Genomic DNA, 17196 nt, shown 5'->3' with positions numbered 1-17196 from the left:
TGCAGCGGCAGCATGAAGCGCACGGCGTCATAGCAACCAATGACGCCGTGCGCTCCTGCTGTCAGCAGGAATCCAGGCCGGGATACCACGGACCTCATACTGCAGATTTCCACCACAGATTTCACCCTTTGCGATGCATAGTGTGAACTCCACTGCAAATCCGCATGTAACACATGCAGCAAACCTAAACAATACGCAGTCGAGTCCCATTATTATGACCAAGAGCTAATATCCAAAGAAACCGCCACGTGCAGCACAGACACACGCTAGATGGGCTAGAAGTGAGTCAATAAGGTCCTGGTAGGCTATCTGGAGCCATACTGACTGCAGTGCATCCCACAGCTGCTGAATGGTATGTAGGGCAGGATCCATAAAGTGAACACGATGTTGGTCCTACAGATGCTCAATTGGGTTCAAGTCTAAAGAATTAGGGAGGGCCAGGGTAGTACTTGGAAGTCTTGGTCATGCTTTTTCAACCAACGTCAGGCATTTCAAGCCATGTCGCATCGTCTTGCTGGAAGATCCCATCCGCTCCAAGGAAGACAATCAGCATGTATGGGTGTACGTGATCTGCAAGGATGGATTCATACCGAATCCAGATACTGCCGAGAAAATTTGAGTCTTTTCTGCCAATGCAACTTCATTAGCGGAGGGGCAGTGACAATCCGTCTGCTTCAGAGCCCCATACGCAGTAGGGTTTGCTGAGCTCTGGTAGCCCCCTGGTTCATTTTGGTGGTGAGCTGCTCCATTGTAGCGTCGGTCCTCCCTCGTGCACCTTGGTAGCAGACGTTCACCTCTTACATCAATGGCACGTGGTGCTCCGCAGTCTCCACATCGCTTATTCACAATGGCGCCATTTGTCCTCTCACCATACACTTTCACCACAGCAGCACAAGAACAGTTCACAAACTGCACCGTGTCAGAAATACCGCCACCCTTGGCCAAAAGCCAACCATCATTCCGTTTTGAAACTCTGATAAATCGCTCCTTTTACCCATGACCTCAACGAGGGATGTGTGCAGACAGCCTATCACACGGTATATAGCCACCGAGCCAGCTCAGCACACGCGACTTCCTTCATGAGCTACACGCTGCCGACAAGGAAAGCAGAAAATGGCTGTAAAAAAGGGACTCGACTGTGCAGAAAGAGTAGGGCATAACTTTAACCAACCGGAATACCCCTTTAATTCTTGCTCTAATATATATATAAGGCTGGAGTCCTTGTACTTTTGTGAGCATGCTAAAAAGTTTTCAAAATTCAGAAACCGCCCGCCCTTGCCACCCACTGCTGATTGACAGATTTCTCACAATGCACAGCACAGGGACAAAGCTGCCCACCGGCAACGGGGGGGAGGGGGGAGAGGCAGCTGCTAAATACGACAACGCAGCGCCCAGCTCCCATTACAGCAGGTAAACAGTGATCTTAAGAAAAGTATGGCAAGAAAAAAAAAATAGTGAGACACGGCTGTGATCAGTCTCTGCCGCTACTTTATGCGCAGTCCATTAAAAAACAAAATATTCCTAGAAACAATGGTCAGTGATGATTTTTATAAAGCCACCGAGTAAGACAATGAAGAAATATAGTTAATTCCAGCAAAATCCGTATTAGGGCTCGTTCACACGACCGTTTGTGTCCCGTGCTGTGAACGGCAAATTGCGGTCCACAATGCACGGGCACCTTCAGTGGGGCAGGCGCGTGGGGATCGCAGACCCATTCACTTGAATGGGTCTGCGATCCTTCCGTTCCGCAAAAAGATAGAGCATGCTCGATCTTTTTGTGGTGTGGAGGCACGGCACGGAACGGAACCCCAGAAAGCACTCAGTGGTGCTTCCGTTCCGCATCTCCGGATTTGCGGACCCATTGAAATGAATGGGTCAGCATCCGTGAAATGAATGCGGTCCGCAATACGGGAACGGGACACCAACGGTCGTGTGAACGAGCCCTTATAGAGAGCTGAAAGGGTAAAAACACCAATCCCTGCAAATGAGAAGCGGGTAGCAGAGCCAGTAATTATGGACACAGGGGTGAAGGAGAAATTTTGTAATATAGATTGTAAGTCAAATCTTCGATATCCTCCCCAGAGGATTGAGGGGGAAAAAAAAATAAAAAATAAAAACTGATCTCTCGAAGCCACACGGTTCCGGATTCGGTCTCCCATAGTAACAGGATAAGAAGCTGACTGCAGCAGGGTTTTGAGGGTCATTTCAAGAACATAGCTGCGAGAAAGGCTCTATTTTCAGGAACTACGGCGAAAACGGAGCTATAATCTTTAAAAGCGTCGGATCAATGACGGCGACCAGGAGGAGGACGCAAGGTGACTTCTCCCTGGCAAGGTCAAGGTAGATTTCCATCCTTCACCCCGATGCCTAGTCATCAAGCTGAGGCACTTTACAAATAAAGCAAAACTGGGCTTAGAAGTATACAATGCAAAGGAAAACAATATACCAGTAACGGACCAGTGCACCGCCGGTCCCTGGCACCATTCACACTCCACAGGGGGAGGGGGGATACATTAAAGTGCATAGAAAGAAAGCTTACCGTGTACTCCATGGTTCCCTTTGGCTTTAGGAAGGACATCCGCCGCCCATCTTTCTTCTCCAGGGTCTTCTTCTGGCCGGTATCTGAAGCATAAAGAGGGTAGCTAGGCGTTAGATTCATCCTTGTCACAGGCTTGGGAGAGGAGCGCGGCAGGCAGACATCTATTCCACCACTTATACAGCCTGCTCTCTGTAACTGGAGACTCCGTCTATCAGAAATCCAGCTGCCTGCGTGGTTCTCTTTTTTTTTTTTTTACCAATATAAAGTAGTGTGACAAGTGCAATACATTGGCTCCGGCTGTGCATCCTATTATCCAGTGAAAACGGCCATTACAACGCGCACCTCGTCAAACATGTAAACACTTTAAAGAGCCGAGAAGCGAATGTGCAGCGTGTCCTCATCAGAGGCATTACTACCGCGCTGCGGGGACTAATCAGTCGCTCATCACCGGAAACATTAACAATGAATGAACAATTTGGGATGAATTCATTGACGATGAACAGATCCACCCCCCCGGACCCCCCATTTAGTTCAGATCGCCGTGTGGATGAAGGAATCCAACCGCTGCAAAGAAAGTTTTGCCTCTTTTATCCCCATATCTCCAAAACAGGGATTCTGCAACCTTCAGCCCTCCAGCGGCTGTGAAACTACAACTCCCAGCATGCTCGACTGTTCTTCTACCTCTCATTGAAGTGAATAGAGCAGTGTGGGAGTTGTAGTTTCAGAACACCTGGATTGCCGGAGGTTGCCGACCCCTGCTCTGTAATTAAGGGCTCATGCACACGACTGTATGCATTTTGCAGTTCGCCAAAACGGACCCACAAAAAATATGGATGACGTCGGTGTGCATTCCGCATTTTGCAGAAGAGAACGGCAGGACCATAATAGAACAGTCCAATCCTTGTCCCTAATGCGGACAGTAATAGGACAGGTTCTATTGTTTTGCAGAACGGACATACAGAAGGCACACGGAGTAACTTCAGGGTTTTTTTTTGCGGACCCATTGAAATGAATGGTTCTGCATATGGTCAGCAATCTGAGGATCAGATCTGGATCTCAGATGGAAATATATAACTGCTTGTAAGTCGATGTGTGAACATGCCCCTAGTCCGCTTTCACATCTCCGGCAAACGGTTCTGGATGTCGGCCGGACCAATGACTGTTGCTCATGTCTGGCCGAAACCCGGCATTTATGCGGATCACCGCTGGACCTCACTATAGTCATTGAGGACCCGTCAAAGACCTATAATATCCGGCAATGCCCGATCCTGCTGGAACCGCCGATCAGATCTGCTGCCGGAGATGCCTTCGGATACCTGCACACGTGGCAAATTACGTGTGGTTATTCCACAAGCATAATACAGTACCAGCAAAGGGAAGGAGATGTGACAGATCTCAGTACTGTGCACGGTGTAGATTTTCTGTGCAGATATTGGCCCGCGGTGTGGATATTTAACTGTGTTTAGTGCGGATTTCATCTCGTACAATGTAAAGGGCGAGAATGGGGTAAAACTGCATCAAAATCCGCAAGTAACACATGCAGAAACGCAGAGAAATTCTGTTTGGAAACCCGCGCCAGTGTGCAGGTAGGTACCCTTCATTTTCAACAGGAAATATTAAAAACTCCCATGTAGACTATAGTGAGGTCCAGCGGTGATCCGCATAAATGCCGGGTTTCGGCCAGACAAGAGCAACAGTCATTGGTCCGGCCGACATCCAGAACCGTTTGCCGGAGATGTGAAAGCGGACTAGGGGCATGTTCACACATCGACTTACAAGCAGTCATATATATTTCCATCTGAGATCCAGATCTGATCCTCAGATTGCTGACCATATGCAGAACCATTCATTTCAATGGGTCCGCAAAAAAAAAAAAAACCCTGAAGTTACTCCGTGTGCATTCTGTATGTCCGTTCTGCAAAAAAATAGAACCTGTCCTATTACTGTCCGCATTACGGACAAGGATTGGACTGTTCTATTATGGCCCTGCCGTTCTCTTCTGCAAAATGCGGAATGCACACCGACGTCATCCATATTTTTTGTGGGTCCGTTTTGGCGAACTGCAAAATGCATACAGTCGTGTGCATGAGCCCTTAATTACAGAGCAGGGGTCGGCAACCTCCGGCACTCCAGGTGTTCTGAAACTACAACTCCCACACTGCTCCATTCACTTCAATGAGAGGTAGAAGAACAGTCGAGCATGCTGGGAGTTGTAGTTTCACAGCCGCTGGAGGGCCGAAGGTTGCAGAACCCTGTTTTGGAGATATGGGGATAAAAGAGGCAAAACTTTCTTCGCAGCGGTTGGATTCCTTCATCCACACGGAGATCTGAACTAAATGGGGGTCCGGGGGGGTGGATCTGTTCATCGTCAATGAATTCATCCCAAATTGTTCATTCATTGTTAATGTTTCCGGTGATGAGCGACTGAAGCCGTATCACAGAGTTCAGTTATAATTGGCAACTTGAGTAGAAACTAAAAAGCGAGGGATTAGGCCTCATGCACATGAACGCATTTTCTTTCTGTGTCTGTTCTGTTTTTTTTGCGGAACCATTTAAAAAAAATGGAAGTTACTCCGTCTGCATTCCGTATGTCCGTATTTCAGTTCCTAAAAAAAAAAAAAAAAAGAAATAATAGAACATGTCCTATTATTGTCCGCATAACGGACAAGGATAGGTCTGTTCTATTAGGGGCCAGCTGTTCCGTTCTGCAAAATACGGAATGCACACGGAAGTCCTCTGTATTTTTGGGGAATCCGTTTTTTGCGGACTGCAAAATACATACGTGTGCATGAGGCCTTAAAGGGTTTTTTCTGGCATTCTCCAGAGCTCTAGAGGATGGACCAGCAGAACACGTGGCAGCAGCGCCTCCTCGCCTACACGGATACACTGGAGCAGTCTGAAGTCCATATCTTGCTCACAGAATTGCTCAGACTGGATACAACTGTAATAAACTGCCAAAGTGTTAAAGGGGTTGTACGCTTTTTACTACTGATGACCTATCCTCAGGATACCAACACCCGGCACCCCCACTAATTAGCTGTTTGAAGAGAAGGCAGCGATCGGCAGCGGTGTGGGAGTCGGACCCCCGCCAATCAGCTGTTTAAAGAGAGAGTAGCGCACACGTCAGGTTCATCGGTCACATGGCCAAGGCGCAAGTCAGTCCCATTAAAATGAATGGGCTGAGCTGCAATACCAAACACAGCCACTATCCAATAGACGGCACTGTGCTTGGTATGCTGCCAGCTTCAAACAACTGATCAGCAGGGGTACCAGGAGTCGGACCCCCACCAATCAGTGTACGGATGTCCGATCCGGATGATTTAGATCAGGCATCCTTAAACTGTGGCCCTCCAGCTGTTGGAAAACTACAACTCCCAGCATGCCCGAACAGCCTACAGGTATCAGCCTACAGCAGGGCATTGTGGAAGTTGTAGTTTTACAACAGCTGGAGGGCCGCAGTTTGAGGATGCCCGATTTAGATCATCGGTATTAAACACTCCGTCAACTCCTTGGTTTTTAAGCTTCTGGAAACAAGAATGATCCCTTTCACCGACTGCAAATTGATAATACTGACGACAGATAAACTGATTACCAAGATAAAAAAAATAAATAATGGAAATTCATTTTAAAATCATACATACATTCAGGCCCCCAATAAGCAGAGCCATCAGCACCACTAACAGGGCTGCGAAAGCTAGAAACAGCATCCCCCCCCCCCAAAAGAAAAGAAAAAAAAAAAATCTGTGCTCTGGACAGCCATGTTTAAAGCGCCTCTTTAAGCTTTATTTACACCGCCCGGCAGCTCAACAAAACGCCTGCGTCGTCCGAGAATCCAAGGCCATTTAACGTGGGCAAATCTCAGCTGCTTTCTAGAAGCGTCAGTCACAGCGGAGGACGTCACCGAACTGCCACCCAGCAAACCATCCCCAGTAATTGTCTGTGCAGCTGCCGGCTTCACCCCTCCTGAGATCTGACAGTGGGTTCTCGGAGAACACAGCTGTCAGGAAGTAAAACACTCATCGTCACACAGGATCCGTATACATCACATTGGTCGGCCATATCTATAGTGTCACGTAAATAACACCAGGTTACTGGTAACCGGTCTTCTTGTAGCATTAACACAACCTGACAGATGCCACAAGGGAACCTGGTTTGCACGGTCTGCATGGACTTAGGATCCTACTTCCGGGCCCCTAACACCGCCGAAGGCCTTTACACAGGCTGATGGAAAGTGCACTGGGGACAATCCATGGCTACCGCCATCATACGTGCCACGGACAGCTCCGCTGACAAACGAGCATCTCGTCGGCAGATTTATGCAGGACGATAATCAGAAGCGACAACTCACACGAAGGTTCCTTACCAATAAATGGCCCGATCACCTGCCCATGTAAAAGTGATCTTCGCATGTTCTCCGCGTTTGCATGGGTTTCAGTCCACACGCCAAAAACATATTGACGGAGTAATTGTTTGCCCAGGCAGTACTACAGATATCATTCCCAGTGCAGGCGTTAGACCTTCCGGCAATGGCCAGTCTGCCCAGTTAGGACGCATTCGATATAAGGAAAAAAAAGTGTTGGCCTGTGTGTGCTCCCATAGTCCCGGCCACCAGAGATTGGCCCTTTTCCCTATAGTGTACAAGCGCGACCACCACTGCTGGATTGCAGGGTGGTCGTAAACTTGGAAACGAGCCGTGTGTAATGTGATAGAGAAATGAACCAAGCCAGCAAAAGGAGGTAATATGGTCATCAGTATTAATATCTCAGAAAACCCCTTTTAAAACAGGTTGTCCAAGTTATTTTCATCGATGACTTATCCTCAGGATAGGCCATCGATATCAGATCGGCTGGGGTCCGACACCCCGGCCGATCAGCTGGGGCCAGGCAGTGAAAACGTCATCACACCTGGCCCTGTTGCAGAGAGAGCAGAGCCTCTAGGTGTAATGCCAACACCCCTGTTGCTCCTAGAGCCTCATTTGCATATATTCAAATTAAGGCTACTTTCGCACTAGCGTTTTTCGCGAATCCGTCATGGATCTGCAAAAACGCTTCCATTACAATACTACAACTGCATAATCCGGTTGTATTATGTCTTCTATAGCCATGACGGATCCGTCCTGAACACCATTGAAAGTCAGTCAATGGAGGACGGATCCGTTTTCTATTGTGTCAGAGAAAACGGATCCGTCCCCATTGACTTACATGGTGTGCCAGGTCGGATCAGTCTTGCTCCGCACCTGTGCAAGCGCACATGTAACAGGTCAGCCAGTGTCATAGGTACAAATCTGCTTAGAAATTGAAAAGAAACTCCAGCTCACCTAAGATAAGGACACGTTAAGACGCCTGAAACGCAAAAACAGGAGTAACAGAGATTCTGTTTCCACACCTTTTATGTCTTGAATTTTCAAATAAAGAATACATGGATTTTAATGACTTGCGCTGTATTTTTCTACAAGTTTGAAGCGGTTCTGATCCAGACCTTCCGGGCGTGGTGCGGGTCTCTATCTTAGGGTAACGGGAGCTGTAATGGCCACTGAAGAAGAAGATCTAGCCCAAAAGGACTGTGGCAAAATAAGAAAATCACGGAGTGGTAAATGATGGTATATCGCCATCAATTACTAATTAGAGGGGGTCCGACTGGTGAGACCCCCGCAGATCACCAGAATAAAGGGGACTGAGAGGTGGCTCCTTCTGAAGTTTCAGCCCTATTCACTTGAACGGACGCTGTGCTAAAGAAAAATAAAATGTTGAAGGCCTCCAGCCCGATGATCGTGGGGGTCCCAGCACCTGCGGTACGTTATCAACTGATCATTACAGAAATCCATACCAATGACTGTGGCGAAAGCCACTTCGCCACAGTGTTTTGGAGGGGCCTGTTTGCCAGCCTCTTGCCCCAGGATTATGGCCCATACTAACTTTGAAGGAGAAGACAGACCGGCCGCACAGCTTAAATCTGTGGAACTGTTTTGGGCAGGAAAGCCATGCTTGCGGTCGGCCAAATGTGACTTCCATGGAATTTGGGAACCCCTGCTCGGATCTGGGTGATTTTTGGATATGTTGTTCACCCAGATCAGAGCTATCCATGGATGGATACATTATGGGGATATGTGGGGTTTTGGGGTGTTTTCTGTGTTTGGGGGAAAAATGTGTGTTTTCTGTCTGTCTGTGAGTGATTAAGTTAGCCCATTACGTTTGGTAATTGTATTTTGTTGATTGCGTCTCAGACAATGCCAGTGTGTTAGTTAATTGCGTCTCAGACAATGCTCATTGTATTTTGTTGATTGCGTTACAGACAGAGGGAAGGGGATTTTGTGTACAATTGCTGGGAAGGTTTCAATACTGTAAATGCATGTGATTGGCTAAAATATAAACTGTCACAGTCTTTTACAAGGGCCCCAGGGGGAGTGTCCCTTGCTAGGAGACCTGCATAAGAGGCTGAAAAATAACCTATTAAAGTGTTCTGCTTAACCCTCAAGCGAAGGGTCGTCTCATCCTTGGGGGAATTGGATTGTATGCTGATTGCCAGGAGTGTAAGCCGATTGTATGCTTTTCCTGTTCAGCGGTTTCCAGGATTTGTGTAGTTTGCAGTTCGGCAGACTTGTGCTTGCAGTAGCTGCCTGTGCAATGAAAGGAGGATATCGTCTGAACGGAGTTGTGTGCTGAACGGTCCGTTACAATGACAATTCTAGATCTGGAGTTAAATACAGTGATCCCTCAAAATACAATGGCCTCAGGATACAATATTTCCAGCATACAGTGGTCTTTTCTGGCCCATCGTAAGTTGAAACGAGACTCAACATACAATGTCTCCGACTCCGATCCAACCCATCAAGGCCACTTCTCCGGTAGAATAGCTGGATTAGTTCCTGACTTATATGTAAGGACTTGCGTTTTCTCACTTAGTTATCTGCTTATTTTGCTTAAATCTTCATTTTCTCTTATCTTGGATGACATTTTGGGGCCTTGGAACTGATTACTCAACTTACAATGGTTTCAACATACAATGGTCGTCCAGGAACCAATTAATGTTGTATCTTGAGGGACCACTGTAATTGAATGCTGTATTTAATAATCAGGCCTACAGGAGGGTTTCTCTTCCAACACCGGAAGACCACGTCCAGGAAATCAAGTGAAGCTCCTCTTAGAATATCTTTCTGCACATCATGCATTTTTTATATTAGTTGGCGTAGTGCTCGTCTTATTCTTCCTGAAGGAGCAGTTTGGGTTTCAAGGAGATTAGATGATAATGAAATACACTTATTATCAGGGGAGACGAGATGCACGAGGCGGCGAAGGAGCGCGCAACACTCATGGGTCAGCAACTTTACAGAGAACTTCAGTGTGGGATGATGAGCAATTACACTTAATGGGTTTACTGTACCGCACAGGAGAATATCAGACCACGTATAGTCACCACAGGCAGAGGAGAGAGCGACCCACAAGCACCCACAGCTCAGACTGTATCTACAAAGCCGGAGATCACCACCACAGTCCCAAAATAAACTTGTATTGATCCAAATGACAGCAGAAACAGAGCTGCCTTGTAAATCTCCACTTCACACGGAGCAATCACACAAGATGGGGCCCGAGGTACCTGGCGGACCTGGGTGCAGCAAGCATTCGGTTAGATTAACATCTGGATGAAGGCTCCAAACAAAAAAAAAAAAAAAAAAAAATGGACACAATCCTATTGCTTGCATAGGTATTTTGTCTGGTGGAAACTGTACCAAAAAAGTAATGGCCCCAACATGGTCAATGGGATCCATCAGCCTCTGTTGGTGACCGGCATATGCCAGATCCGACACTTTTGTTTTTCTGGACGGAGCATCAACATGTAAAATAACAGATCACCGCTGAGGTCAGTCACTGGTTGCAGGAGTGCATGCAACCCCATCTGGAAGTCTACAGGCCGGGGACCTTAACAGGGTTGTCTCATCGGAGACATGGGGGCATATCTCTAGGGCAGTGATGGCTAACCTCCAGAACTCCAGCGATGGTGAAACCTCAACTCCCAGCATGCCCCATTCATTTTTATGGTGTTCTGTGAACAGTCAAGCAAGTGTGCATCTTGGGAGTCTTAGTTTTACCACCGCTGGAGGTTAGCCATCACAGGTCTAGGATATGTCACCAATGTCAGACAGGTGTAGATCCCACTTCCGAGACCTTCTCTTATCTACAGAACGGGACCCTCGAAGTGAGCAGAGCGCATTCTCACATAAGTGGCCGCCCTTCATTTATTTCTATGCCAGTTCTGAAAATAGCCGACCACTGGCTCGGCTATTGCCGGCAGCCCCATAGAAGAGAATGGAGAAAAGGCCATGCCTGCGCGGTGCGCGCTCTTAATTTCTATGGGACCTCCATGCTCACTCGGCTTTATTAATGGGGAGCAGGCTGTGCATCAACAGTGTGCTCTTCTTCAATTTCAGGAGCCCATTTTAAAGATGGGTGCGGGTCTCAGAGGTGGGACCCGCACCTATCTGACTTTGATGGCATATCACTAGGACGTGCCATCAAAGTCCCAGATAGCACAACCCTTTAAAGATCGTGGAATGGAGCCAAGGCACCAGAATGATGCAGCGGGGAGGAGGTATGCAGGATTTTTTTTTAACTTGGTACATTGTGCCGCTGGGGATAGTAAAAAACTACCATGAAGATGGACGCAACCACCTTTAAGGTCGCCATACACATTAGCCTAAAGTTTATCAAAATGGACTTATTCAACCAAAACGATAGCTTGTTGGCTGAAACTTAACAATGAACATTCATTTCAGGAAACTGGCGACAGACCATTACTACGTGAAAAGAAGTCCAATGTGAACGCCCAGTATGGACTAAAAACGTATATGACCACATCTGTTCCCCAAATGATCGCTCATTCAACCATCAACCTACTTCTGTGTAAGGCCCGATTGACACAACAGCGCTCGGTCCGGTCAGTCAGTAAAAGGTGGCCACACTCGTTAGACCCGATTGACACGGCCGTGCTTGGTCCAGGAAAAATGGTTCGCGTGTCGGCTACATCTCCCCTGACCCAAACTGACTGCATGAAGGTGATCTGTGATACAGACAGTTCCTATCTGATCGTGGGTCTATTGTATGGTGCTCACTGTGTCATAAATCACTATGATGCAGTCAGTTTGGGTAAGGGGAGCCGCGGTCGGTGTGGGAGATGTGCCAGTCACACGGACCCAGCACGGAGATGTGAATCAGGCCTAATGAGTATGCCCACCTTCACTGAGCAGAAGGATTTCCAAAGTCATAGGGGCACATTTATTAAAGAGGCCATTTCATGGGTGCAGACATTATGAAATAAGTAGCAGGTTATGTAGGGCATAGAGCAGGGATCTAACTGCACTTACTATTTTTTCTGGGCGCCGTTCCGTTTGCCCGCTGTGCCCCTGTTGTATTCTCCCGCCTGGTATGCTAATGAATAGCATCGGTACAGGGAGGAGGAGTCTGCCCTGTTGCTCAATGGGCGTCTCCTTCTCCCGGGCTGTAGCGCTGTCCAATCACAAAGGAGAGCGTCACCGCCAGGAAGAAAAAAAAAAAAAGCTTGCCTGCTCCCTGGCTGTGACACCCTCCTTTGTGATTGGACCGCGCTACAGCCAGGGAGAAGGAGACGCCCATTGAGCAACAGAGCAGTCTCCTCCTCCCTGTTCCGATGCTATTCATTAGCATACCAGGCGGGAGAATTCAACAGGGGCACAGCAGGCGAACGGAGCGGCGCCCAGAAAAATAAATAAATAAATAGTAAGCGCTCTTAGATCCCTGCTCTATGCGCTACATATCCTGCTACTTATTTCATGGACCCATCAAAGGTCCTCTTTAAGACCGGTGTTTTAGATGCCAGTCTTAATAAACCCCTAAGCTGGCGGCGGATCGCTTCTACATAACTTCTGCGGATCCTCCACCAGTTCTAAATGTAGGACAGCTTCCGAGCGGTCTTACATTTGGACCTTTTGCTACGTCTGTTTCAAGCGTAGAAAATAGTAAATGAGGCAGGCCTGCCGACCCATCCATCCCCTTCCAAGCCCACAATTTTAGATGTGGTGTGAGCGGGGAGACGTCACAGATTGCGGCGCAATGTCTGTGCCTTAAATAGGCGTATTTAAGCTTAATAAATTACCCCCATATTCGTAATATATACCAAGATGGCCACCAAACAGAATAACCATATGGCACAATAAACCCGAGAGTACTGCTGACTGAAAATGCACAAATATTGCAAAGCGTTTAAGTCAGCAGCAATTAAATCCAATGTAATCTGCTTAAACGGAGGAAAACTCTGATAACTGGACAGAGAGAAAAACAATCAGTCTGCACTTCTCAAATCTTTTCTGTAAAGCTGCTTTTCTGTCCTATGCACGTTACCCACTCAGGGGCTTCCAAATATCTCATTCTCCTTGTACTACCAGGCTTTATACCACTGGGAGTCAAGTCCGGCCATTTAATGATGTGACAACTGCCTGTACACATGGCCATTGCATGCCTTCTTCTGAGAAATGACATCAGGGAGATAACGTATGTGGTCCTAGAACAGTGACGGCCACAGTCCTCATGCCATGGGAGGTGTAGTGATGGTAGCAACAATAATGAATGCATACACACTACCGCGCAGGCAGTAGCGGCATCACTGACCCGCCGCGCAGGCAGTAGCGGCATCACTGACCCGCCGCGCAGGCAGTAGCGGCATCACTGACCCCCCGCGCAGGCAGTAGCGGCATCACTGACCCCCCGCGCAGGCAGTAGCGGCATCACTGACCCCCCCGCGCAGGCAGTAGCGGCATCACTGACCCACCAATGTATCTGGAAGAAAAGCCCATTACTCTGGGAGGTGTTCTGCGAGTCCTCCAGACATTCCAGGAGAATAGGCACATATCCATAGGACTCAATGGTGCACCTTATCTCTACTGTACAAAGAAGAAGCTCCTCCTGCTATTTTGGGGGAAAATACTCATAAAAACCGAGTCATGATTTGCGGTTGACACTGACAATACTTCCCATTGAAGTCAAGGTAAGCTTTCAAAATTCAATTCATGCAATTTGTTTTGAAGGACATGCTGTGGTTTTTCATACCTGCACAGCGTCCCATCTCCTGGAGATTACATGTAGCTCATATTTCACTGGATTTAAAATGAATGGGAAATCTGTGCTTGCCATAAACATGGGGTGCAGAGGCAGTAGTGCAGTCCTGGGGACTTAGGGGCCCAAACCTGAGCTCATAAGAGAACAATAACATGAGGCCTAATTCACATGGGAGTCTTTTCTGTCCGCATGCGGTCCTGACTGCACTCAGACACCACATGGATCTATAAAATTTTAATACTGATTTATTTTCTCAAAATAGACCATCAATATCTGATAATCGGCGGTCCGACACACGGCGCCCTCGCCGATCAGCTCCATCTATTGTGTAGCGGACATAACTGGTTAGTGAAGCACTGTCCGTCAGTGTTTAGAGAATGGAGATTGGATCAGGCCGTATGCTGTACATGACACGAGGTAGGGGCGTGTGGAGGGGCTGTTAGAGATTTACGTACCATGAGGTAGAGCTGCTGAGCGGTCGGTGTTTTATTCTGCCTACTTTTGCCTTAACGTTTTAGGGCTCATGCACACGACCGTATGTATTTTGCTACGGATGACGTCCGTGTGCATTCCGCATTTTGCGGAACCGAGCGGCTGGCCACTAATAGAAAAGTACTATCCTTAACCGCAATGCGGACAATAATAGGACATGTTCTATTTTTTTTTTTGCGGAACGGACATACAGAAGCTGAGCAACTTCAGTTTTTTTGCGGACAGGGAATCAAAATATATTAGTGCATGAGCCCGTAATCTCTTTGGGACATTTATGCCTTGCACTTTAGGCCTCATGCACATGAACGTATTTTGTTTCTGTTCCATTTATTTATTTATTTTTTTGTGGGAAGGGGGAGGGATAGGATGTGGACCCATTCGTTTCAATATGTCCGTTCCGTGGCCCCGCAAAAAAAAAAAAAAGATAGAACATGTCCTAAACTTGTCCGTTTTGTGGACAAGGATAGACATTGGATTCGTGTTTTGCGGACACACACGGTCGTGTGAATTTAATGAATATTATAACCTAGCCCTCTTTATAGGATTAATATCTATTTTACATGTATGAATTTGGCTTTTTTTTTTACATATTACCACTGTGTGCGGTTCCTTCTTTGTATGCGATCGGCGCCTTGTTTTCTGAGATCACGTATATGACATTTTTAACTATTTTTCAATAAAGTATTATTAGGTTTTACTTTATGACTGCGGTATGGTGTGTGTTATATAGGAGGGCGATAGTGTACCTCTTGGCTTTACAAATTCACAATCAGGGCCATGGCCATTTCAGCTGGAATTTTTATGGCAAAAAGTTATCATGGGATGGAGCTCTAAAGAAATGGCTCCCATTACAGAGGAGACATCAATCCAATTGAAGTGAATGGGTCAGCGTCCGACACGCATAGAAAGCATCTCTGCTGCGGACCCAAACCATGGTCGTGTGCATGAGCCCAAAAGTGTTCCTAGTTGCAGACATTTCTCAGGTGGACATGACTCTCTCAGGAATACATGCTGGATGTCAAGTCGGTGTGTCCAGGATACTGCTGTCTTCACAAGCTCTCATGTATGAGAACAGCTGCGTTTCTCGACTGAGGGACCGCATCGTAAGCGCAGATTTGGGTAGTATAAAGGGGAAACCAAGCAGCATTAGCCCGGGGCATTCATTCTACCAGCAAATACAGGAAAGGCTTTTAAGGTCAGAGGATATTTCACATGGCCAATGTCATTTATTTGATAGCGTGCCCTTTCGGTTTGGTGTATATATAGGCGAATCGTGCCGCCATTTGATGAGCATCGTAAACACTAATGCACCATTAGGACTAAAAATGTATTGCTGCCAATACTCTTCCAGTCCATAAATTAAAGCATGCAATCTCACAATTAAAGTTCCAAATTATCAAACAAGTACATCAACCAAGAAGAGGAGATATAAAAAATATTACTAGCACACAGGGAAGTCTCCTGGATCCATACATTAGAAACTAAAGGGTTAAGTAGAGGATAGGAAATGATGTGATCTTATAAATGAACAGATATCTTGAACACAATGTGAGGAACCTTTCGGGCAGGTTATTTCCTGTAGTTCTATTTGATATGATTGTTATGCTACTTTGTGATGATTGCATATTGGACTTCTTTGTGTACGAAATACGCTTCCTCAAGGCTTCGTTCACATCTCCGTTAAGGATCCGGTGTTGCCGGACTCTCCAATTCCCCTACAGATCCCCATCGGCCGTAATGAGGTCCGGCAGTGATCCGGCCGTCTTCTGAAATAAATGCCAGGTTTCAGTTGGAAATAAATGCAACGTTTTTGTCTGGCCGACAGCCGGCATTTCCGTATCTCCTTAACGGAGAAGTGAATAAGGCCTTACCTGCAGTTCCCACTGGCTTCTGACGTCATGATCCAGTGCTTGCATGTGAGAGTAACTAATCTACACAGAAGACTAAAGTCGTCTGAAATGGCAAACTCTTTTCTGCCGAAAATGTAATCCGCTGTGCTGGAAAACTTCAGCCGAAACTGCATGTCGATGGCACATAGTGTGCTCTCCGCATCCATTCAGTCCCCATAGAGAATGAATGGGTCCGCACAGTTGCGGACGTGTGAATGGAGCCTAATACTGACGCCAATTACTCAACGAACGAACAAATGTTCGTGCATCGGGCAATTGTGATTTTTAAGAACGCTTAGAAATCATTGTTTGCTGGCAGCAGATCATGGCGTCTAATAACGATCTGCTGCCGGCAAACCACTAGACAGGATGGTGAGGAGAAATGGCATCGCGATCGCCCCATCCCATGCTGTGGAGGAGACCCTGATCCTCAAGATTCAGATACGCTCACAGGTTAGGCAAATGCCAATGTGACAGCCATCATAATGCATTCATACACTACAACTATGGTTTGTACTAGTTGGACTTGTTCTATAACTAGAGGTATAAATAAGGCAGGAGGACTCCATGTCTGTCTCCTGTGTCATTTACCCTCTGGTATACCGTAGCATCTCAATTTGGCAACCAGCAGGTGAACTGTCGGAGCTACTACCTTTCTGCTCTCCCAAATTACTAAACTACTCTCACACTGGATATGTGAGCTAATGATTATGTATATATTATGTAAGTGGGTGTAATTATTGATAGCAGGCAAGAAACGCTTGGGATGGGCTGTAGGTCATTAAAACATAGGGTACGGCTTATGCATATCAGGATCTGCACCCTGTTGTGCGAGTTGACCTTCTTTGACATCTACAGTCGTGGCCAAAAGTTTTGAGAATGACACAAATATTCGTTTTCACAAAGTTTGCTGCTAAACTGCTTTTAGATCTTTGTTTCAGTTGTTTCTGTGATGTAGTGAAATATAATTACACGCACTTCATACGTTTCAAAGGCTTTTATCGACAATTACATGACATTTATGCAAAGAGTCAGTATTTGCAGTGTTGGCCCTTCTTTTTCAGGACCTCTGCAATTCGACTGGGCATGCTCTCAATCAACTTCTGGGCCAATTCCTGACTGATAGCAACCCATTCTTTCATAATCACTTCTTGGAGTTTGTCAGAATTAGGGTCCATTCACACGTCCGTTT

General features: G+C 46.7%; 1 protein-coding gene across 4 annotated transcripts in view; it reads right to left on the bottom strand.

Moving 5' to 3' along the window:
• OXR1 (oxidation resistance 1) overlaps window positions 1-17196 on the bottom strand; it is a 118144-nt gene that overhangs the window by 76103 nt on the left and 24845 nt on the right. For all 4 annotated transcript variants that reach the window (XM_040433466.1, XM_040433468.1, XM_040433467.1 and 1 more), the window contains exon 2: window positions 2540-2622. In XM_040433466.1, coding sequence (XP_040289400.1) covers window positions 2540-2622 — 83 coding nt within the window. The remainder of the gene's footprint in view (window positions 1-2539; window positions 2623-17196) is intronic.

This window comes from Bufo bufo, chromosome 5 (assembly GCF_905171765.1).
Source record: "Bufo bufo chromosome 5, aBufBuf1.1, whole genome shotgun sequence".
In the NCBI taxonomy this organism is placed as follows: domain Eukaryota; kingdom Metazoa; phylum Chordata; class Amphibia; order Anura; family Bufonidae; genus Bufo; species Bufo bufo.
This window is presented reverse-complemented; position numbering and strand designations above follow the sequence as displayed.